Below are 20,963 nucleotides of genomic sequence, written 5' to 3' on the forward strand. Positions count from 1 at the left end.
GCTTTTAATTTACTATGGGGAATTTTAGTGTAGGCCTACAAAGTAGAAAAGTCAAACGTTTGTATAGATGAGACCGAAGCAAATTAAGTGATCTAGATTGCAAACCACCAAGTAATTATTTGGATATTTTTTAATATCCACATTTGATTGATTAAAACCACTACGAGAGTATATTTTGTCACAGTATTTTTGAATACCCTCTTTCACTGGTTGCTTGTAGGGATTTTTATGTAGTTTAGGTATCCAATATAACAAGGGATAACAATGTGCAACTGTTTTGTTGGGTTTCTTTGTCTATTTTTTTTTCTTTTTTTTTTATACTTTTGTCTTTATTCATTTATTAAAAATTTATTATTTCGTTTTCGCCACACATATTGTCGGTCAAGAAATCCATAATTTCACGTAACCGATATTCCACGGGAAGATAACTCCCGTAGAAATTTCCGCCATGAAAATATGAATTCTAGATTTTTAAATAATTAATTCAATTATTTGGATAGTATTGAGTTAGATTCCAGTAGTTATTTAAGATCTAATGGGTTAAATATTGCCGACCTGAAAGAGAGACATACGTAGGTAGCCTGCTTTCTTCCTCATTCGCTGCCCTCCTTGCTTGTTAGTTGCGATTAGTTGTTGTGGCTTGACATTTGTTGATTGACAATGTCACACAATGATGAGAATAGAATGAATCAGTGATTAAGACAAGAGTCTTCTGTTCTACTTCTACTCCCTAATCAAACCAAACACTCGGACATATCACTGACTGACTGAGAAAAAGATTGGTGCTCAGCAAACCAAGACACTCTTGTTAAAGGCTCAATACCACTCTGTTGTAACTGAATAATATGTCCCAATCTTTATTCTGGTCAACAAATTGTACTATTTTAGAATATTCCAATTAATTGATGATACAAATTTCATCTTAACACACCTTATTTAAATTTTTTTAAAAATTCAACATAATGATTTGAAACGTCTAACGTAAACCTTTTCAAATGAAACTTCGATTTAAAAATATTTTCGAACCCTCTGCACAAGTAAAATAGGATGTAATGGATAATGTACACAACAGGTAGGACACTTAAACATCTAGTACTTAGATAGAGATATTATTTATTTTCTGGAGCTTTCAAGCCAGCAAGAGTGTTATTGTCCCTTTAACAATAGATAATTAAGAAACCTCATCTCTCAGTCTCAATCAACCCTCCGTGTTTCGAGAGATCCACCTTGACCTTGCAAATCTCGATTCTAATCAGATCGGGCTTCAAATAGGCAAAACTGACAATTTTTTCTTCAAAACAACGATTGATTATTGTTATTTACAAAATTCTGCCACATCAAATTACAATTAATAAGCATATAATCCGGTACTATATCAGTAACGTACCTCGACCAGTTCCCATGATCGTAGCGACTTGAAATTTTCAGGGGGTATTCATGGGGCCTAGCCATGACCTCACGACAAATTTCAGTCGAATCAGTCAATAACATTTTATTTTACCGTAGTTTAGCTTATAACGAGATTTCAAGTTTATCCTATTTTGACGCCATTTTGTTTGTTGGCTATTTAGACTCGAATAACAAGACAGGGTTAGGGCTAGCCCTGTCTAAATCTTGAGACTATGACGAAATCTACAGGTCCTAGCCCTTACCCTAACCCACAATCCACATATGACGTCATTCAAGCCTAAATAGTCAACAAACAAAATGGCGTCAAAATCGGATAAATTTATCTCTTATATAGAAGCTAAACTACGGTAAAATAAAAAGTTATTGACCGATTCGGCTGAAATTTCGTGTGAGGTCATGGCTAGTCCCCGTGAACACCCCCTGAAAATTTCAAGTCTCTACGATCACAGGAACTGGTAGAGGTACGTTACTGAAATAGTACCTATAATCCTACCTGACAGCTGACACAGGTACAAACCATATCTTTTAAATCGAAGCGATAATAGCTGCTGGCTTTCCAGGCATTTTAAATTTGACATCTTTACATCATGAAGGCAGGGCTTATGTTTAATAAATCCTTATATTATAAAATTAACATATTTTTAAGATGTTGCTTGCATCGTAGCTAAAAACAAGCAAATCAGTATATCTCAACGTTTTTAGCTACATCCTCGTAGCTAGTTAAACAACATCGTCAATGTATAACCTGTTAACTGATAATTTTGTGTTGGATGTCGCAAGAAATGATTCCTTTTGGCAAACAAAGATAAATCATGGTGAAAAATAAACAGAAAGGATTCCAAAATAGCCTTAGGTTAGAACCGAGATGGGGAAAAGCCTTATTTTCATATTAGTTGTCATTAGGTCGCGACAGTAACGAAGAGAGAGCGCTAGGGGTATCTAAGACTTTGTTACTAAAGTATCTACTATTATGTGAAAATACTACCCGTGCAGAAGCTGACATTTTATGAGATTCTCCTTTTCCTTAGTAGGGGGGCTAATCGGTGGTTGAATTTCTTTAATATTGTCTTGAATTCTTTCACGGAATCACTGATCTCTTCTCTTATTACTGTAATACCCTATTTCTTCACATTTTACAATCAACTAGATGTTTTCTGTATCGGTACTGTTCATTGTTTGCAGGAAAAAATAAATGGTTTTGGTTATTTACATTCATGTGTGCAGTTGATTATACTCTGCTAGAGCGCAGTCTGTCCCATTATATAGATTTCTTCACAGTTATGCAGTCCATTTCCCATGTGTTTTTCAGATCAAGATAAAGGATAAAATTTTAAAATGGATGATGTTATTGACCAAAAGCCAATGTCATCAGTATTATTGGGTGGAAATTTATCTCAGTCTTACTATGTGTCTCCTGATCAAAAAGAATTTAACATTGTTATGCTAGATCATTGTTATTCTAAGCCATGGGGAGCTCATCCTGATGCCAGTAATGCCCAACCTATGAGAACTCTTTATATGGCTAAATTCCCAAGAAATCCTAGTCCAGCAAATACAGTTAGGTAGGTAAAATATACAATAGTGGACATGAATGTAACTTAATTATACCATAGCTGTTGAAAAAAATATTTTTGTCAGATTTCTGCACATCTATGAATTTCTTCATCATGGCATGTAAACCAAGTAATCATTGGCTGCTATTTTGTACAGTGTAAAACTTATTAAACATATTAATCTATAAATTCCTCAACATGGCAATGATGGCATGTAATCTGATAATCATTGGATGCCATTATATGATGGGTACTGTTTTATTAATACTTAATTACACAAAGGAATATTTCATCTATGTATATCAAAGATCCACATCGTACATTGCCATACCTCCAAAACATGGTAAAATCTTTGTCTCATGAGGAATAAACCAAACAACTAATAAGCATGGTTTTAAATATGTTCTGCACTGGAAAGATATAATAAAAAAAGCGGAACTGACCATTTAAGGCTGTCCACGTTAACATTGAAAACTGATCTAAATCATAAATTAAACTTTTGATCCGATTTTGATGAAACTTAAAGCATGTGTTTAAATAACAAAGACCTCTATCTTAGAGCATATCAGACCGTGACTTTCTGGATTATGGCCCCTGATTGTACAAAAAACTCGTGATTTTTGTGGATTTTAAAATTGTTTAAATATATCATCGATACACCCTGATGATGGTTTAGTTCCAATTTCATAAAAATCAGACCGAAACTGCTCGACAAAGGTTATAGCCTACAAAGGTTGTGGGCCCTATAGAGGTCACAATTTTTATCCGATTTTAATCAAACTTAACATATATGGTTGTATCCCAAAGATCTCTGTTCCTTTTGATGAAACTTAAAATATATGTTTATATCCAAAAGATCTTGGTTCCTTTCCATATTCGTGCATATCAAACCATAACTGCTTGGATTATGGCCCCTGATTGTTCGAAAAATCACATTTTTAGGCTGTGGAACCTCTAGAGGTCACAATTTTTTTCAGGTTTTAAAAAACATTTAATTATATCACTGTTGTTGCACTATAATGAAGGTTGAGTTTGAATTTCGGGAAAATCAAAACAAAACTTCCCGACAAAATCGATGTTCCTTGTACACAAATTATAGTGTAAAAGTATGTATTACGAAGATTGTGGACCCTCTATAAGTCACAATTTTGGTCCGATTTTGATGAATATATGTTTATGTCATAATGATCTCAGTTCCTTTCAAAATTCACGCATTTCAGACTATAATTTACTGGATTATGGCCCCTGATCGTACGAAAAATCACATTTTTTTTAGCTTGTTTTATACGCCCACCACATGGAAATCTGGACGTATATTGCTGTCTCCCCTGTCCATCGTCCACAATATCTTGGGAACACTCTTACGCCAAAAGTTATCATCCGATATATGTTGTTTACATGTACATTAATGAGATGAAGAATCCTATTTAATTTCAATATTTTCCGTTAATTAATTCTAGAGTTATGGTCCTTGCCGATCTGTATGAAATTTGTATGCATTATTTAAACTAGTAAAAAGAAGAATCCTATTGAATTTCAGCAATTTCCATTACATCTAGAGTTATGACCCTTGTTTCATTTTGTTGAACCTTGTGAACGCTATAACGCCAGAAGTTATCATCTTGGTGATATTTATATGCATTATTTAAATTAGTGAAATCCTATTGAATTTCAGCAATTTCCGTCAATTACTTCTACAGTTATGGTCCGTCTTCATTAGCCCAGTTCGTAGAAGAGAAGTAGGATGTTAAACCCCATTTCATTTTATTTCTACAGTTATGGTCCTTGTTTGTGAACCTTGTGAACATTTAAATGACAAAAGTTATCATCCGATCTGTATGAAATTTATATGCATTATTTAAATTAGTAAAACAAAAAGGCCTGTCAAATTTCAACAATTTCTTTAAATTACTTCTAGAGTTAAGGCCCTTGTTTCAGTTTGTAGAACTTTGTGAACCCTCAAACAAAAATTATAATCTGATCTCTATGAAATTGTCTTGTAAATGCTCCCAATTACCTACAAAAGAATAAATATGCTGTGGACGTATGTTTCGTTGCCTGGCAACCTATCTTTTATTCATCTGTTGCAAAATGTAGGTCTATCTTGCATGGCAACTGCTGGCTACTGATGATTTGACCTATATTCAACTGTAAAAAAATTATGTTGTTTATTTAGAATGTAACTTGTACAATGTACACATCTTAGGTTATGCATGATTTCCTTTTTTCTTAATAGCTCCAGATCCTCTTTTAGAAAAAAAAACATGCACACTGTTTCTTACGTGGGTGAAATCACACCAGAAAAGTTTCAGCATGTTTTCCCTTTTTTAATAATCAATAAAGAAGTAATTTGTGTGATATTTAGCTTTTTGTTTTTTGGGTTTTTTTTTAAAGTCAATATGAAGAAATAATAGATGTAGTAGGAACTGAATCTCCACCTGTGTCAGTTGATCTAACTAAAGCTCGTGGTTTAATGAGTGAATGTGAAAGACATGTTAACTTTGCTAGAAGAGAAGAATGCCCTGATGATTGGGAAGAAAACATTTCAAGGTATAGAACTTTGCTATTAAACTTATTCATATTTGTTACATGGCAGAACAAAAGCTGTTTTTTTTATATGCAATCATTGAATGATTTTCAGCGATTCCTATAAGTATAATTTGAAAAGTTATAACCAAACTGATTTGAGATTTGTACAAAGTGTTTATGTTTATGCAATAAAGATCTCAATTGATTTTAAAATGCCACATTTTCACCTGGACGTATATTGCCGTCGCTCCTGTCCACCTAGACAACTGTCCCCCATTCTATACACATTTTGTTTGTGGACACGCTACAGGTCACAATTTTTATACGCCCACATTGAAATGTGGTTGTATATTGTCTTTGCCCCTGTCTGTCCGTCAGTCCGGTGTCCACAATTGCTTTTGGACACTCTAGAGGCTAAAGTTAAAAGCCGATTGACTTTAAATTTATACACAGTGTTTAAGGTCATGATACGAAGAAGCCTATTTGTTTTTCCTCGATTTCTGATAATTACTGCCAGAGTTATGACCCTTGATCACTTTGAAAAAACTTGTGGACGCTCTAGAGGCTAAAGTTAATATCTGATTGACTTTTATGAAGTTGTAATAATACATGTATCTGTTGTATTGAACAGGACTGGCTGGACTATGCAACAGAATCGTTTATTTACAAAAGTGATGAAATCTTTACAAGCTGACAGACAAGCCAGATTAACATTTGAAGGGGTAAGACTTTAATCTCTAATATGGCAAGGCCATATAGTAATCAAATAAAAATTTTGAAACAAATGAAACCTTCTTGTGAAGATCGTTTGATCAATTGCGATTTTATGTGATTATAAATGAAGTGTGGGTATTTCAATGTTGGTATTCTAATTAACAGATTGCTATTTAATATACACTAGATATTAGTAAGTAGTAAATAAAAATCTATTTTGTTTTTTCTATGTACCTGTTAGGAGGCCAGTGTCAAATAATTATTTTTTTCAGGTGCAAAATGAACCAATAATGAGAAGAAACAGTATTGATAAAACATCTAAAAGAATTCGGCAGGCTTTGGCTAGTTTTGGTTGGGTGAGTAGACTTTGTAATTCTTGTTGCCACCTTGACTGGGCTATTGGGGTAATGCACCCTTTGAATTTAGATTAAGTCGATGTACCTACATTGAAAGCCAACTATAACAAGGTAAAAAGCAGTAGTAAGAGTGAAGGTCTTGTGAAAGTGTAATGATTGTATTTTAGGATATGAAATTGGCACAGTGGTTGCATAACTTTCTGGTTCATAATCTCAGTTTACAACTGTTAGCAGCATATTTAGATGTTTTACAGACATTGAAGTCAAAGGTAACATAAATCTTTTTCTTTTCATTAAATTATCACATGGTATGCAATAAATGTCAGCCAGCAGATTGCCATCATAAAGTTATTACAAATACAGGTCACAATTCTATGGAATACAATTACTGCTTATCACTGAGCAATGTTTCAACTAGGCGTCTCTAGTCTTTCTTTATCAAACAATGATAAAATGTAAATGTGTGTGAAATTGCTTTATTTAACATCCTCTTTAACCAAAGTGATATCACTGACAATGTAAAATATAATGAGACAATATATATAAAACAACACTTGGTTAATACTGGCCACCAAGAGACACCCTTCTTATTGCCTTGAAGGAAACCTAACTTAATTAAAGTACCGCTAATGTATTTATGAAAGTTATCAAGGTTGATGAGGGTAATACAACAACATCCTATATGACATAGACCACTTTACCTGGAAATAAAACAAATTGATTGTGAAGTATTGACAATGATTTGATCAGGTTTTAATAACCACAACTCCATGAAAGAAGATGTAATTTAATTATCACTATTATCAGTGAAAAATATTAACATTTGAACATTGGACTCTATGGCGGGGTTGGAGTTTAAGTGTTCAGCTATAGCCGAGTTGATGGTTTCTACTTTCAACTTGTGTTTATCTATTCATTTGTTTAATTGTCATTTGGTCTCCCAGATGAAACAAATTCCACAAGAACACTTGATTTGGGATCATCTTGTTGTTTGATAATAACAAATGTGTCATCCACTTTTCTGAAATAGCAGCTTGGAGTTATGGCACCCTATTATATTCCATAGAATTCTGACCTTTATATTCGAGTTCAATTACTAAATGCCATTGAAACAATTTTAAAGTTTAACATGTTTGATCATGGAACTATATGTACTGTGTGGTACAGACAATATTACTACCCAAAATGTTCTGAAATTTCTAATACTGTTTGCTTTTTTCTTTTCCTGCATTTAGTTTTTTATTTGATATAATTTTGTGTTTTAGATACCTGAGTTGATAGATCGTATGATTAGTGACAGTGGTAGTTCTATGAGTCAAGTAGAAGCTGATGGATTAAATCTATTACTAAAGAGACCTTGGGATCCTGTTCAATCAGTCATACTACAGGAGAAACTGGTATATTATTTCTTGGTGTATCGAAATTATAATATTATTTTTTAATAATATTATTATCTACAGCTAACAATTCCCAATTGTCCTCTTGCTATGAAGACAGTATATCACTGTTTGATAAACAAGACAGGGCCATTTTACCACATTGGCACTTTGGGCAGTTTCCCTGGGGGCCCAATAGGATAGGGGCCCCTTGCTAATGTTTGTATTTTGAGACTTGCTGTCAATAAGTATTTTTTTAATGTGTGAACACTGATTTTGTTGAAAGCACCAATATATTAAAATATATGTTTAATTTTATCAACCATTTACATTGTTATTCCTGTGCTTTGAATGAGGACCTGTAATGAGATCAAGCCTTCTATTGAAGATGGGTGAAAAAGGGCAATTATATTTTAATGCGAGATACATATGCTATTCAGTATTTTACTTTAGCTCAGACAAATTAAAATGCACCAAACATAGCCTAAACTGGGATCAAATATACATAAATAATGACCTAAAATATTCAATTTCCCCATGTATGTATATTTACTATTCAAACATATACAATTCAATACAGTAATGTTAATAAGAGTGATCGTGTTATTTTTCAGAAAAAGTTACCAGGAAGCCCTCTGCTATTGTTAGCACCAAGTGGTCCCACATCCACCTCATCTCCTCAATCAAAACGTATGAAACTATGGCAGTCACAGTTATCATCGCTAGGGAAGGTTATACCAGTAACTATGCATACACCATCTGGTGGTAGTGGTGTCAGTATTACACAGTGTTTAGAACATATGATTGGTGCTGTTAAAGCTAAGGTTTTAGAGGTAATGAAATTTTTTACTTTTTAAGATAAAAAGACAATGGGTATATTTGATTGAACGTTCCGGAATTCGATTCTCTCAATCCCCAAAATAATCACAATTGAGTGAAAAGGGGGATTTCCACATCACTCAATTGAAATTCTGTCAATTTGGGGGACTATTTTGCTGGGACTGTTGGCAGATTTGATTTCTAACCTGCATTGCCAATATGGTCATTACATGTCAAGTGGACCAAATTCTTAGAAAATTATGAAAAAAAAATATGTTATAGTTCATACAGACTTATGTAAAACTGCAAAGTTATATATGACTATAGCATTAATATCGACTGAGATATGACCATTTGAATAGAGGATACCCTTTAATAAGTTTGGGGGGTCATGCTGACTAAGTGGGTAAGAACGTAAAAGATCCCCTGACAGTTGGAATTCGATATAAGAGTAGGCCGTAGTGCCGCTGCCCGAGCAAAATTTCCCTCATAGCACACTGAATGGCATATACCTGTCTTCATTAGCCCAGTTCTGAGCAAAACAGTAGGACATTAAATTTCATTTAATAAACTATTATTATATGACTCAGTTTTTGTGATCTGATTTTATTCCTTCTAGTCATTCAATATTCTTGAAATTATGGGGTTTGTAAGAAAATGTTATATAGATTAAGAATTTACCATCAAATTTTACAGAACAAGTACCCTCAACTGTGTATGGAGTGCCTTAACTGCCAAAAATTGATACTTGTGCAAAAAAAAAAATCAATATTTTGATACTGTGTAGGAATTTTACTGCTCTGTATTAAAAGTTGTTACTTATCACATGTATAATGGGTATTGTTTGAACATACATTATTAAAAGCCACATCTTTATCGGTTTCTTGTAAAATTAGTTTTGAAAATAGACTCACACAGGAAAATAGCTAAAATCACTCTTTTTCAAACGCTAACCATGTATAGGAGCTTTCCACGAAAAAATATGAAACTTTAAGAAAATGTTGCATGTACATGTGTCTATCAATAATGAAAGGCCTATCTTTGATATTTTACTCCTTCATTTTTTATTTTCATTATAAGTTCCCCGCCTTTCGAAGAAAGCAGGGGATAATTAAAATCTGTCTGTCTGTTTGTCGGTCCGTCACACTTTTTGGGACACAATAACTTCACTTCTAATTTAGCTAGAATGTTCTAACTTGGTGTAGGGGTTTATTAGGTGAATGCTTTGATGGAGTTCGAAGATGAGCATTTTCTGCTTAGGATAAGCAGAGATAAGCAATTTGATTGGTTGATGCTTTTGAACACAATAACTTTGGTTCTAATCTAGTGAGAGTGGTGCTAGTTTCATTACATCAGTACCTTAACAAAGTTCGATGCTGAGCATTTTCTGCTTAGGCAAAGTAAAAACTTCAATCTGATTGGTCGAGACTTTGGAACACAATAACTCTCCTTTTAATTGAGGTAGAATGTTCAAAATGGGTGTAGGTGTCTATTAAGTGAATGCATTGACAGAGTTCGATCATGCACATTTTCCTCAAAGCCTAAGCAGAGATAAGCAATTTGATTGGTTGAGGCTTTGGAACTTTGGTTCTGATTGGGTGAGAGCGATGAAACTCTGAGTATAGACTCATTATCAATACATTGACTAAGTTCGATGATGAAAATTTTCTGCTTAGGTCAAGTAACGACAAGCAATTTGATTGGTCAAGACTTTTGAACATAACAACTCTGCTTCTATTTGAAGTATAGATGTTCATTAGGCGAATGTCTTGACTGAATTCAGTGATTAATATTTCCCACTAAAGCTCAGCAGAGCTAAGCAATTTCATTGGTCGATGTTTTGGAACAGATAACTTTGATTCTAACTGATGGAGAGTGATGAAACATAGTGTATAGTTTTACTACCTGGTATTTCAAAACTTGACTGAGTTTGATTGTGAACATTTTATGTTAGACTAAGCACAGATAATCAGTTTGATTACTCAATACTTTTGAAAAAGATAAATGTGCAGTTAATTATATGTATCATCTGTTTATTTTGGGATTTCGGCGGGGGACATCAGCCTCACAAGGCTTGTTTTAAATAAAAAGAGTGATTTTAGCTATTTTCCTGTGTGAGTCAGTTTTCAAAGCTAATTTTACAATATTATTGCTAGAATGATATAACTTTGCAGTTTTACATAAATTTTCATGTACTATAACATATATTTTTTCGTAATATTCTGAGGGGGTCAGTTTACAAGTCCCAATTGTGAAATTTAGATTTCTCAATAGTTGTTTTTTTGTTACTGCAATAGCTTATCTGAATAAACATCTACTTAAAGACTCAATACCACTCTTGTTGTAACAGAATAATATATCCCAATCTTTATTCGGTCAACAAATTGTTACAGTATTCCAATTAATTGATGTAACAAATTTCATCTTAACACACCTAATTTAAAAAATTGGAAAAATTCAACGAAATGATTTGAAAAGCCTAACGTAAACCTTTTCAAATGTGACTTGGATTTAAAAATATTTTCGAACCCTCTGGACAAGTAAAATAGGATGTAATGGATATTTTACACAACAGGTAGGACACTTAAACATCTAATACTTAGAATAAGGCTAATATTTATTTACTGGAGCTGTCAAGCCAGCAAGAGTGTTATTGTCCCTTTCAACATACATAATGCAAGAGGTAAAGCTGCCTATTGCAGGTCTTTCTTTGGGCCTGAAATGTTATATAAACTATTAATTAGACATTTATTGACATGAAAAGACCATAATCAACTCTCGATGCCATCTTATGTGTCTGATTTTTGTTGGATTTGAATCTGATCTGCTACAACCTTTGATGATTAACTGCAAAAATGAATAATTGAGACTTTGTTGATTATCGCGACAAAGGTAACAATGACAATTGAGGCTACGGTGATTTTAAGATCAGGTTTTATCGACTTAAATAAAGCAATTCAACTAAAATTTTCAGCATATTCCCTTTACATTATCTAGTTTTTAACTATTATAGTGAGAACTGCAAACTCTTTATCTAATCTTCCATAATGTATCTCTAATGTTCCTTAATCTATATTTTATTTTTGTTTTGTTTTGTAGTTGAAGAACCATTTCCCTAATAAGCCAATAGTTTTGATTGGTTGGAATGTTGGAGCTTCAGTGGCTTGTCAGGTAAAATTTAAATATACATTTTTACATGTCTGGACAAACAGCATGTCACATATCAAGAATCTGAGACACACAATTCACTTGTAATACTTAATGAAAAGTTTATAATTGTTTACAGGTAGCATCAACAGAATTAGTATCAGCTGTAGTGTGTTTAGGATTTCCTTTTACTGGTGTAAATGGTAGTCGTGGGGTAAATATTTACATCCATTAATATTTTATTTTATGCACTCACATTATTTTTGCATACATGAGAATTTATATTTCTTTTGTTCCTTTTGCTAAAAGCTGAAATTCAATTATACAAAGTCTGTCTGGTTAATCAAAAAAATTGAATTATTAAACCTTTCTAGATCATACTAAAATGCTAAAAAAAACCAGTCACATCAGTTTGATTCTAGAACTCAGCCCAGTGACATTGTTAGTGAATTCCATTTTTTTAGCCACCATATCCACAAGCTACAAAGTTTGCAATTCTTTAGACTGTACATTATCAATTTATAGTATTCCTATCCTTTATTCAATATTTTTGTCAGTCATTACTCAGAAATAAACATATTAAACATACATTATGCAAGAGCTAAAGCTGCCTATTGCAGGTCTTTCTTTTGGCCTGAAATGTTTTCTATATTATTAATTAGACATTAATTAACTTATCTAGACCATAATCAACTCCTGATGCCATTGCTACCCTGCGATATTAAGCAGATTAGAATACATTTTGTGAAGGATGATTAAACGTAAAAATGGATAATCAAGACTTTGTTTTTTATTGTACCGACTTTAATAATGATGATCAAGGCTAGCCTAAAATTCAAAAGCTAATATCTCGGTTCAGAGTGGAGCAATTTGACTGAAATTTTCAGCATATTCTATTTAGGTTATCTACTTTTTTTTTAACTATTATAGCGAGAACTGTCAACTCTCTATCTAATCTCCCATAGTGCCCCTTTGTCAATAGGCAAGCCAGTATTCTACAAAGAGGGTGCCAATTCACCCAGATATGTGTACATCTGTCAGGGTGGTACATTTCTTACCATAAAGTCAACAGTAAATAACATTTTAGTGTGACCTAGAAGGTTTAGTATTATTATCAAAGCAAGTTTTTATGATTGCATACCAGCTTTTAAAGATGCATTATTAATATTCAGCAGGAAAAGAGATAATTATTTTTTTTTATAATATCATTTGTAAAATCGCCTAATTGAAAGTCAACGCAATAACCGTAATTTGCAAGAGTGTTTGTTAAACGTGAAAACCAACAGCACCTTGATAAGTGATAATTTTAATTGATTTTGCTTTGTATATTATTGTCACCAGAATCTTTGGTTAAATAAAATATTTCTCTCTGAAAATTATGAATCTTATTTATCATTTAGGATATTGAAGATTCTTTACTAGACACGAAAATTCCCACATACTTCGTTGTTGGACAGAATGCTAACACCTGTATACTAGATGATCTAGATTATCTAAGGGAGAGAATGCGGGCTGAAACAGGTTTATTAGTTATAGGAGGTGCCGATGATCAACTACGAATGTCAAGAGCTAAGAAAAAACAAGAAGGAGTAACCCAAGCCATATTAGATCGCAAGATAACGGTTAGTTACTTCTAAGACTTTATGTACATTTATTCCTGTATCACTGACTAGAACAATGTTACCCTAAGCTATATCAATGAATAGTGAATGTACTCGGCAGAACATTTTTATAGTGTATACGCCCACATTGATATTGGTCACTTGGAAAAATCATGTGGAACGCTCTAGAGGCTAAAGTAAACATTCAGTTGACTTAAAATTGATACACAGTGTTTAAGGTCATGAAACGAAGAAGCCTATTGATTTTCAGCGATTTGCGATAATTACTGACAGAGTTATGGTCCTTGATCACGTTGAAAATTTTTGTGGAAGCTCTAAAGGCTAAAGTTAATATCCGATTGACTTTAAATTTATACACAGTGTTTAAGGTCATGAGACAAAGATGCCTATTGATTTTCAGCGATTTCCAATGGTTACTGCCAGAGTAATGTCCCTTTGAAAAATTATGTGGATGTTCCAGAGGCTAAAGTTAATATAAATTATTCAAGGTCATGAGACAAACAATCGAAACAAAATCTAAAGATTTCTGTAAATTACTTCATGGGTTATTACTCGTAATAAGATTTTCATGTGTTGTAAATGATCTCATTACTGACAAAAGAAAAAATATGCGACAACCGTTGTTGACTGCCTTGACGACTTAGCTGTTGTGGGCGTATGTTTCGTTGCCTAGCAACCTATCTTTAGTGAAAATTGGAAGATTAGCTTGACATTGCTATTTACAATCATTATTTCGTTTACACTGAAGTCTACAGAAACAAATTTCAGTGATATATAGATTAGGACATACTAGTCTATGAGTTGTTGTCCCCCGCCTTTCGAAGAAAGCAGGGGACTATTAAAATGGGTTCGTCCGTCTGTCTGTCCGTCTGTCTGTCCGTCACACTTTTTGGGACACAATAACTCTCTTCCTAATTGAGCTAGAATGTTCAAACTTGGTGTATGTGTTTATTAGGTCAATGCCTTGATGGAGTTCGAAGATGAGCATTTTCCGCTTAGGGTAAGCAGAGATAAGCAATTTGATTGGTTGATGCTTTGGGACACGATAACTCTCTTCCTAATTGGGCTAGAATGTTCAAACTTGGTGTATGTGTTGATTAGGTCAATGCCTTGATGGAGTTCGAAGATGAGCATTTTCCGCTTAGGGTAAGCAGAGATAAGCAATTTGATTGGTTGATGCTTTGGGACACGATAACTTTTAATTGAGCTAGAATGTTCAAACTTGGTGTATGTGTTTATTAGGTCAATGCCTTGATGGAGTTCGAAGATGAGCATTTTCCGCTTAGGGTAAGCAGAGATAAGCAATTTGATTGGTTGATACTTTGGGGCACGATAACTCTCTTCCTAATTGAGCTAGAATGTTCAAACTTGGTGTATGTGTTGATTAGGTCAATGCCTTGGTGGAGTTCGAAGATGAGCATTTTCCGCTTAGGGTAAGCAGAGATAAGCAATTTGATTGGTTGATGCTTTGGGACACGATAACTTTATTTACACTGGTTACCTGTTAAATATTGAATTGATTTTAAGATTTTATTACTTACTTTTAAATGTTTAAATAATTTAGCTCCTGTTTACCTCTCAGATCTTTTAGAACTTTATACACCTGGCCGAACATTACGTACATCAGATAAACTACTTTTAAAGCCCAAAACTGTTCAACTAGTCTCCTATGGTCAGCGCTCTTTTAGTTATCAAGCACCTGTTTTATGGAATAATCTACCATTTAGTTTAAGATGTTGTACATCTCTGTATTCTTTTAAAAAACAACTTAAAACACATTTATTTAATCAGGCTTTTAACTGACTCTGTATACAATCGTTAACATGCCCATAATCTTGTTGTTTATGTGTGATTTACATTGTCACTTTGTAAAGTGCCCCTGAACATGTTATATGAAAGGGTGCACTATAAATATGCTGTAATAATAATAATAATAATAATTAAATGAGAATGATGCAACTTGGTGTATAGTTTCATTACATCAATACCTTGACTAATGTGATAATGAGCATTTTCTGCTCAGGGTAAGCAGAACGATAAGCAATTTGATTGGTTGAAACTTTGGAACACAATAACTTGCCTTCTAATTGAGGTAGAATGTTCAAACTTGGTGTAGGCATTCTTTAGGTGAATGCCTTGATGGAGTTTGAAGATGAGCATTTTCTGCTAGGGGTAAGCGGAGATAAGCAACTTAGTGTATAGTTTCCCTACCAAACCAGATACTTCAAAACTTTTACTGGATTTGATTGTGGACATTTTATGCTTAGACTAAGTATAGATAATCAGTTTGCTTGCTCTATACTTTTGAAAAAAATAAATGTGCAATTAAGCAATATGTGTCATCTATTTATTTTGGTATTTTGGCGGGGGACATCAGCCTCACTGTTGGCTTGTTCATTTAGTGATTTTAACTCTTGATAGTTTTATATCAATGTGTCGAGTTATGTCAATTTGCATGATGTATATAAGTGATTCTTCTATCTTTACTGTTTTCCATGAAACAGGAGAATATGTGTGAATTTCTGGGAAATATTCTGACCAGATCCTCAACACTTATTGAACCAGTTGAAATGCCAGAAACTGAACAGAAACGGAAATATAAACGCCGTAAAGGAGTAGATGATTATATGACGAGTGCTAATTTTTTAAATGAGGTAATTTTTTAATGGCATACAGTTTTTATCCTTATGTACAAGCCAATCTGCTGACTCTGAAGTACATTGTATGTAAATTTGTGAAAGTCTTACTCTGGTGGAGAAAACAATACCCCCAAAAGAAGAGCATCTGCTGGTATCTGCCTCTCTTACTTTAGCAATGTTTCTAAATGTTAATATTTTTTAAAACATTGGACATTTGTTAATTGTCTTTTTCGAAAAATAATAAAACATTTGAATAAATCATGACTTTATGTTAATGTATAGTGGCTCTACCTCTGATCATATCCCTTATATCAACTTATATTTTACTGTAGGCTGATTATACTAGTAAGAGTAAGATACAGAAAGGGAAAATTGGTACATTAACATATAGTGGTATAGACAGTTTAACAGATGCTATGTTTAGACCAAGTGGTTTTACAAGTTATAAACTACAGTGTAAGATATCTATAAATTATAAATCTGTTATCATTAAGTGGTTAGGTTTGTGAGTGGTATACACTGGATATCATAACTTCTGTTTGAGAACAGGTTTGTATGTGCCTTATGTTCGTGTTTCTCTGGCTGCTTTGATTGCAGGTCACTTCTAAAGACTCTTGCCCATAATTCTTCGACTAGCCACTGATTCTGATTATACAGTATAATCCCTGTTTGTGCATGATTGATGAAGGGTGAAAAAACGGGATTAGATCTTAGAGGATTGACTCTCAATATACTGTTTTTCTATACATCTATGGAAACAAATCAAACAGTGTAGAAAGTTTAAGACAGTTTTATATTTCTTCAATTTAACTTTTTTGATTTGCCAACAATAAATACCAATATTATTAGTGTAATTATGATTACTATTTTCACCAAGTTTTTAAATTCTCTTTATTTTCTATTGTATCTAATGTACCTCCCCAATTGTTTGAATCATTATTCATATTGCTATTTTTATAGATCGTAAACCATCTCCTACCAAGAAACGCCCAGCCAGCACCCAGTTAACTAACATGCCTAAAAAGAGAATGACACTAACAGCAAGGTTAGCTTCTGTTAAAAGCCCAGTACCTTCCATGCAACCATCCCAGCTTGTTCCAGGTGCCACTGAACTTTCTGGTCTTTTACAGAAAATGAAAGGAACCGAAGACATAGATCAGGACAGTACAAAGTCACGCATTGTTACATCTAGTCCAGTATTATCAGGAACAAATTCTTTATCTAAAATTCTTTCTGCTGCTGCTCTAAAAGCAAGTGAAGCAAGCAGTCCTTCATTTAGTACATTGGGTAACTCAACGCTTCTTGCATCAGCCATTAAGAGTCATAATATTCCAGAAGAATCGCAGATTTCCCCAGGATATAAGTCTATGACTTTAAAACAAGGAACAAGCGGTCAACATCAGATTTTAGTTCGTACTGGAAACAATTCACCTATTTCTATTCCTTTATCCATGGCACAAAAACTAGTGTCAGGTTCATCTTTAGTTCACATCACTACAGCAACAACAGGCACATCCCAGATACATCAGCTATTAAGTAAAATGAGTCGATCACAAGCTAATGTTAATCCCATGTCAGCATCATCAACTGTATCATCATCCAATTCTGTCCTATTATCAACATCATCATCTATACCTACATCTGTTTTAACCAGTTCATCTCAAACTGTTATGTCATCAGTATCAACATCAACCATAGACGAGAGTTCTTCCGATTCAGTTTCAGGTAAGTATATCAATTTAATTAGGTACATATGTATGGATGAGATTACACAGGATATTCAATATCTACTATTAAAGTAGTTTTCACAATGTACAACCGAAATTAAAACTTATTTAGTCTAATTAACAAATTAAGACATCAGATTGACATGATCAAGGTAAGTGTTAGGTTCTGTGCATGTTGTAATAGGCTGTATAAACATGTGGCTGTATGTGAATTATAGATGTTTACAGTGTCAGTTGTTTACAATGTCAGCAGTGAAGAAATCAAAAGTATTTATTAAATAGGCATTATTCAAGAGCTAAATCTGCCTATTGCAGGGGTTTCTTTAGACCTTAAATGTTATATAAATTATTAATTAGACATTTAACATGACAAGACCATAATCAACTTTTGATGCCATCGGATGGCTCCGATTATAAGTAGATTAGAACGGTTTGGCCATTTAATGATTTAATTTAAATATGGAGAAGCAAGGTTAAGCCTCAAATAACCAGCACCGTGGTTACAATAAACAACAATCAATGCACCCATCTTCTCAAAACTACAAAAACATTGATAACTTTGCACAGAATAAAGCAATTTGAATGAAATTTTCAATATATTCATTTTGCATTTATCTATTTAAAAACTATTATAGCAAGAACGACCAGTTCCTTATCTAAATCTTACATAATGTATTTTTAATATGGGCAGTTATATTTGAAATGAACGTAGAAAATATAATTCAATTAATTAGCAGGGCAATTAATTTTTAACCATCAATTTATTTTTGCAATGCAGTGTATTTTACTATTTTAAGGTCGATTAATGGTTTCCAAGCAATCTACTGAAAGTCCACAAGTTCAAGCAATACAGAAATTACAATTCCATGACTTTCCTTTAACTACAGCTACCTTTACTAGGAATTTTTCCAATAGTGGTGCCATAGTTACGCAAGCTAAAATACTCTCTAATAAAATAGACATTGGTAAACTCTCGATGGCCGATATTACTCGACTCACAGTTCCTGCTAATAGAAGTTTAATTAATAGAAGTCCTGTTACTGTAACAATACCTAAAATGACAACTAGTCCTAGAGTTATCCCCTCTTCCTCTGTTGGCATGACAACTGCCAGTAATTTAACTATTAGTTCTACCAGGCCTGTTATTATGACAGTGAAACCCGAATCAAGCCAGGCATCAGGTGAAACAACAAAATTTGATGAAATGTCAAGTGTTAGAGACTTGGTCAAAATACCACCAGCAGTACCCACTACAATGTCGGTTGAATCTGTAAAGCCAGTAAACATAGAGGCAGAACCTCCCACAGTGTTACAAGTTGATGATCTTGAACAATCAAGAAGTGCTACTCCATCTAGTACTAGTGGTTGTCAAACAACTGACCAAACAATGAATGATGACCAACCATCATCTTCACCATCTACACCAACAATATCATCCACACGAACCAGGAGAATAAAAACACCTAGACAATATGATGCTTAAGAAATATTGAATGTAGTGTATTTGCATTGAGGCATTTATTGAGTGAAATGGATGACAATGTGCAATAAATCTCTTTAATTTTTAGCTACATGTATCATTAGCTAGCAAAGTAATTAAATTAAATCAATCATGATCAGTGTCCCTGCTAATAAAACAATGATCTAATTATTTGAATGATTGTATTCATATTGAAAGAAGACACTAAGTTAGTGAAATTAGTTACCATAGACATTTTTGCTGTCCATTTGGATTATTTAAGTACTGGTACAAGTGTAAAAGGCAATGAAAGTGGGTTTTATAGATATTGTTTCAACATGGATTAGAAATAATAAGAGCGAACACCTTGCCCTTTTCTCTTTAATATTGTCTGTTATCAATCCCCATTTGGCCAACAAAGTTTTACCTGCCTGTTCTGTAGGATCATTATTTTTTCAAGTAGGAACCCGGGTACCGGGGTATACAAAAGGTACCCTGCCTTTTTCTGGGGTATACATGTATACCCATGCCCTAATGATGAAAGTTTTCAACCTTTTTACTAGTATATTCACTTTTAAATGATAGATATGTTATTGCTCTCTGGTCCCTCGCACTCTCATTATCAGCTATCAGTGCATGCCTTGGCCAGATGTCTATAAGTGGTAAATCGAGGCACTCTAAACCGTGTTCTCAGAATTGACAAATTTCAAAATTTTCTAGAGGCCAGGAAGGGAAAAAAACCCCTGGACCCTTCCTATCATTTGGTACCCTGGCCCTCGCGCCGTTCCGGCACCCCTCCCCCTGACTCTGTAAGTCAATTTTTTAAGCCAATATAACTGACTCTTAAAGTCATTATATAGTATATTGTCACTGCAGAGGTAAATTGTAATAATCTCATATCAGGCATTACCCCCCAAAAATACATAGTGTTGTATATATGAATATTATGTTTATATTGTGTAATTTGACTTGAATTTACAAGTTCTGTAAATAAGAATCTGACTGAATATTGTTAAAAAATATCTTTACATGTATTGGTTATAGATTAAAGTGCTAATAGCTATTATAAAGTCATGTATTATATTTCCATCCTTCCATCACACTCTTTAAAACACTATAAATTTAGATAATAAAAGCTATTTAATAAATAGCCAAAAGGGAATATTATAAGCCATTCAATGCTTCACACTCAATTTGAAGAAAGAACTTTATCACCCAATAACACATTCTACAGTAGATATTGCTTGTGTGATAACTTTCATGAATGTCCAAGAATTATAGACAGTGACACTGATTGTTTTTTTCTATTAAATCAAGGAAACACTGGGTCAATATATAGGACTTTGCATCCGATTTTGATGAACCTTGGAATGCATGTTTATATCCCAAAGATCTTGGTTCCTTTCGATATTCGCGCATATCGGATCGTAACTGCCTGAATTATGGCCCCTGATTGCACTTTTAGCTTGTGGTCCCTCTAGAGGTCACAATTTTTATCCGATTTTGATGTATATCACCGTTACACCATAATGATGGTTGAGTCCAAATTTCGTGAAAATCGGACCAAAACTTCGGACAAAATGGGCTCCCCTTATATGCAAATAGTGTAAAA

General features: G+C 33.6%; 1 protein-coding gene across 2 annotated transcripts; it reads left to right on the plus strand.

The window, feature by feature from the left end:
* The first annotated feature begins 438 nt into the window (after nucleotides 1-438).
* On the plus strand, nucleotides 439-20,415 carry LOC126814249 (KAT8 regulatory NSL complex subunit 3). 2 transcript variants are annotated; one of them, XM_050539277.2, is made up of 15 exons: nucleotides 439-572; nucleotides 2,720-2,972; nucleotides 5,358-5,513; nucleotides 6,124-6,214; nucleotides 6,479-6,562; nucleotides 6,730-6,831; nucleotides 7,828-7,959; nucleotides 8,553-8,771; nucleotides 11,857-11,928; nucleotides 12,044-12,118; nucleotides 13,305-13,526; nucleotides 16,031-16,180; nucleotides 16,498-16,621; nucleotides 17,126-17,890; nucleotides 18,690-20,415. In XM_050539277.2, exons 2-15 carry the CDS (start codon nucleotides 2,746-2,748, stop codon nucleotides 19,373-19,375), a joined length of 3,105 nt encoding a protein of 1,034 aa, XP_050395234.2. In that variant the 5' UTR covers nucleotides 439-572; nucleotides 2,720-2,745; the 3' UTR covers nucleotides 19,376-20,415. The 2 variants fall into 2 exon arrangements, with proteins under 2 accessions (XP_050395234.2, XP_050395235.2); XM_050539278.2 differs by having other exon boundaries at nucleotides 445-576.
* Nucleotides 20,416-20,963: the final 548 nt, after the last annotated feature.

Source organism: Patella vulgata, chromosome 3 (assembly GCF_932274485.2).
Source record: "Patella vulgata chromosome 3, xgPatVulg1.2, whole genome shotgun sequence".
In the NCBI taxonomy this organism is placed as follows: domain Eukaryota; kingdom Metazoa; phylum Mollusca; class Gastropoda; family Patellidae; genus Patella; species Patella vulgata.

What these genes read in the sequence shown, in the direction of transcription:
- LOC126814249 (XM_050539277.2), top strand. Translation starts at nt 2,746, where the DNA reads ATGGATGATGTTATTGACCAAAAGCCAATGTCATCAGTATTATTGGGT. An exon ending in TACAGACATTGAAGTCAAAG is followed by an intron (nt 6,832 to 7,827) that starts GTAACATAAATC and finishes TTTGTGTTTTAG; the next exon opens with ATACCTGAGTTGATAGATCG. An exon ending in TCATACTACAGGAGAAACTG is followed by an intron (nt 7,960 to 8,552) that starts GTATATTATTTC and finishes GTTATTTTTCAG; the next exon opens with AAAAAGTTACCAGGAAGCCC.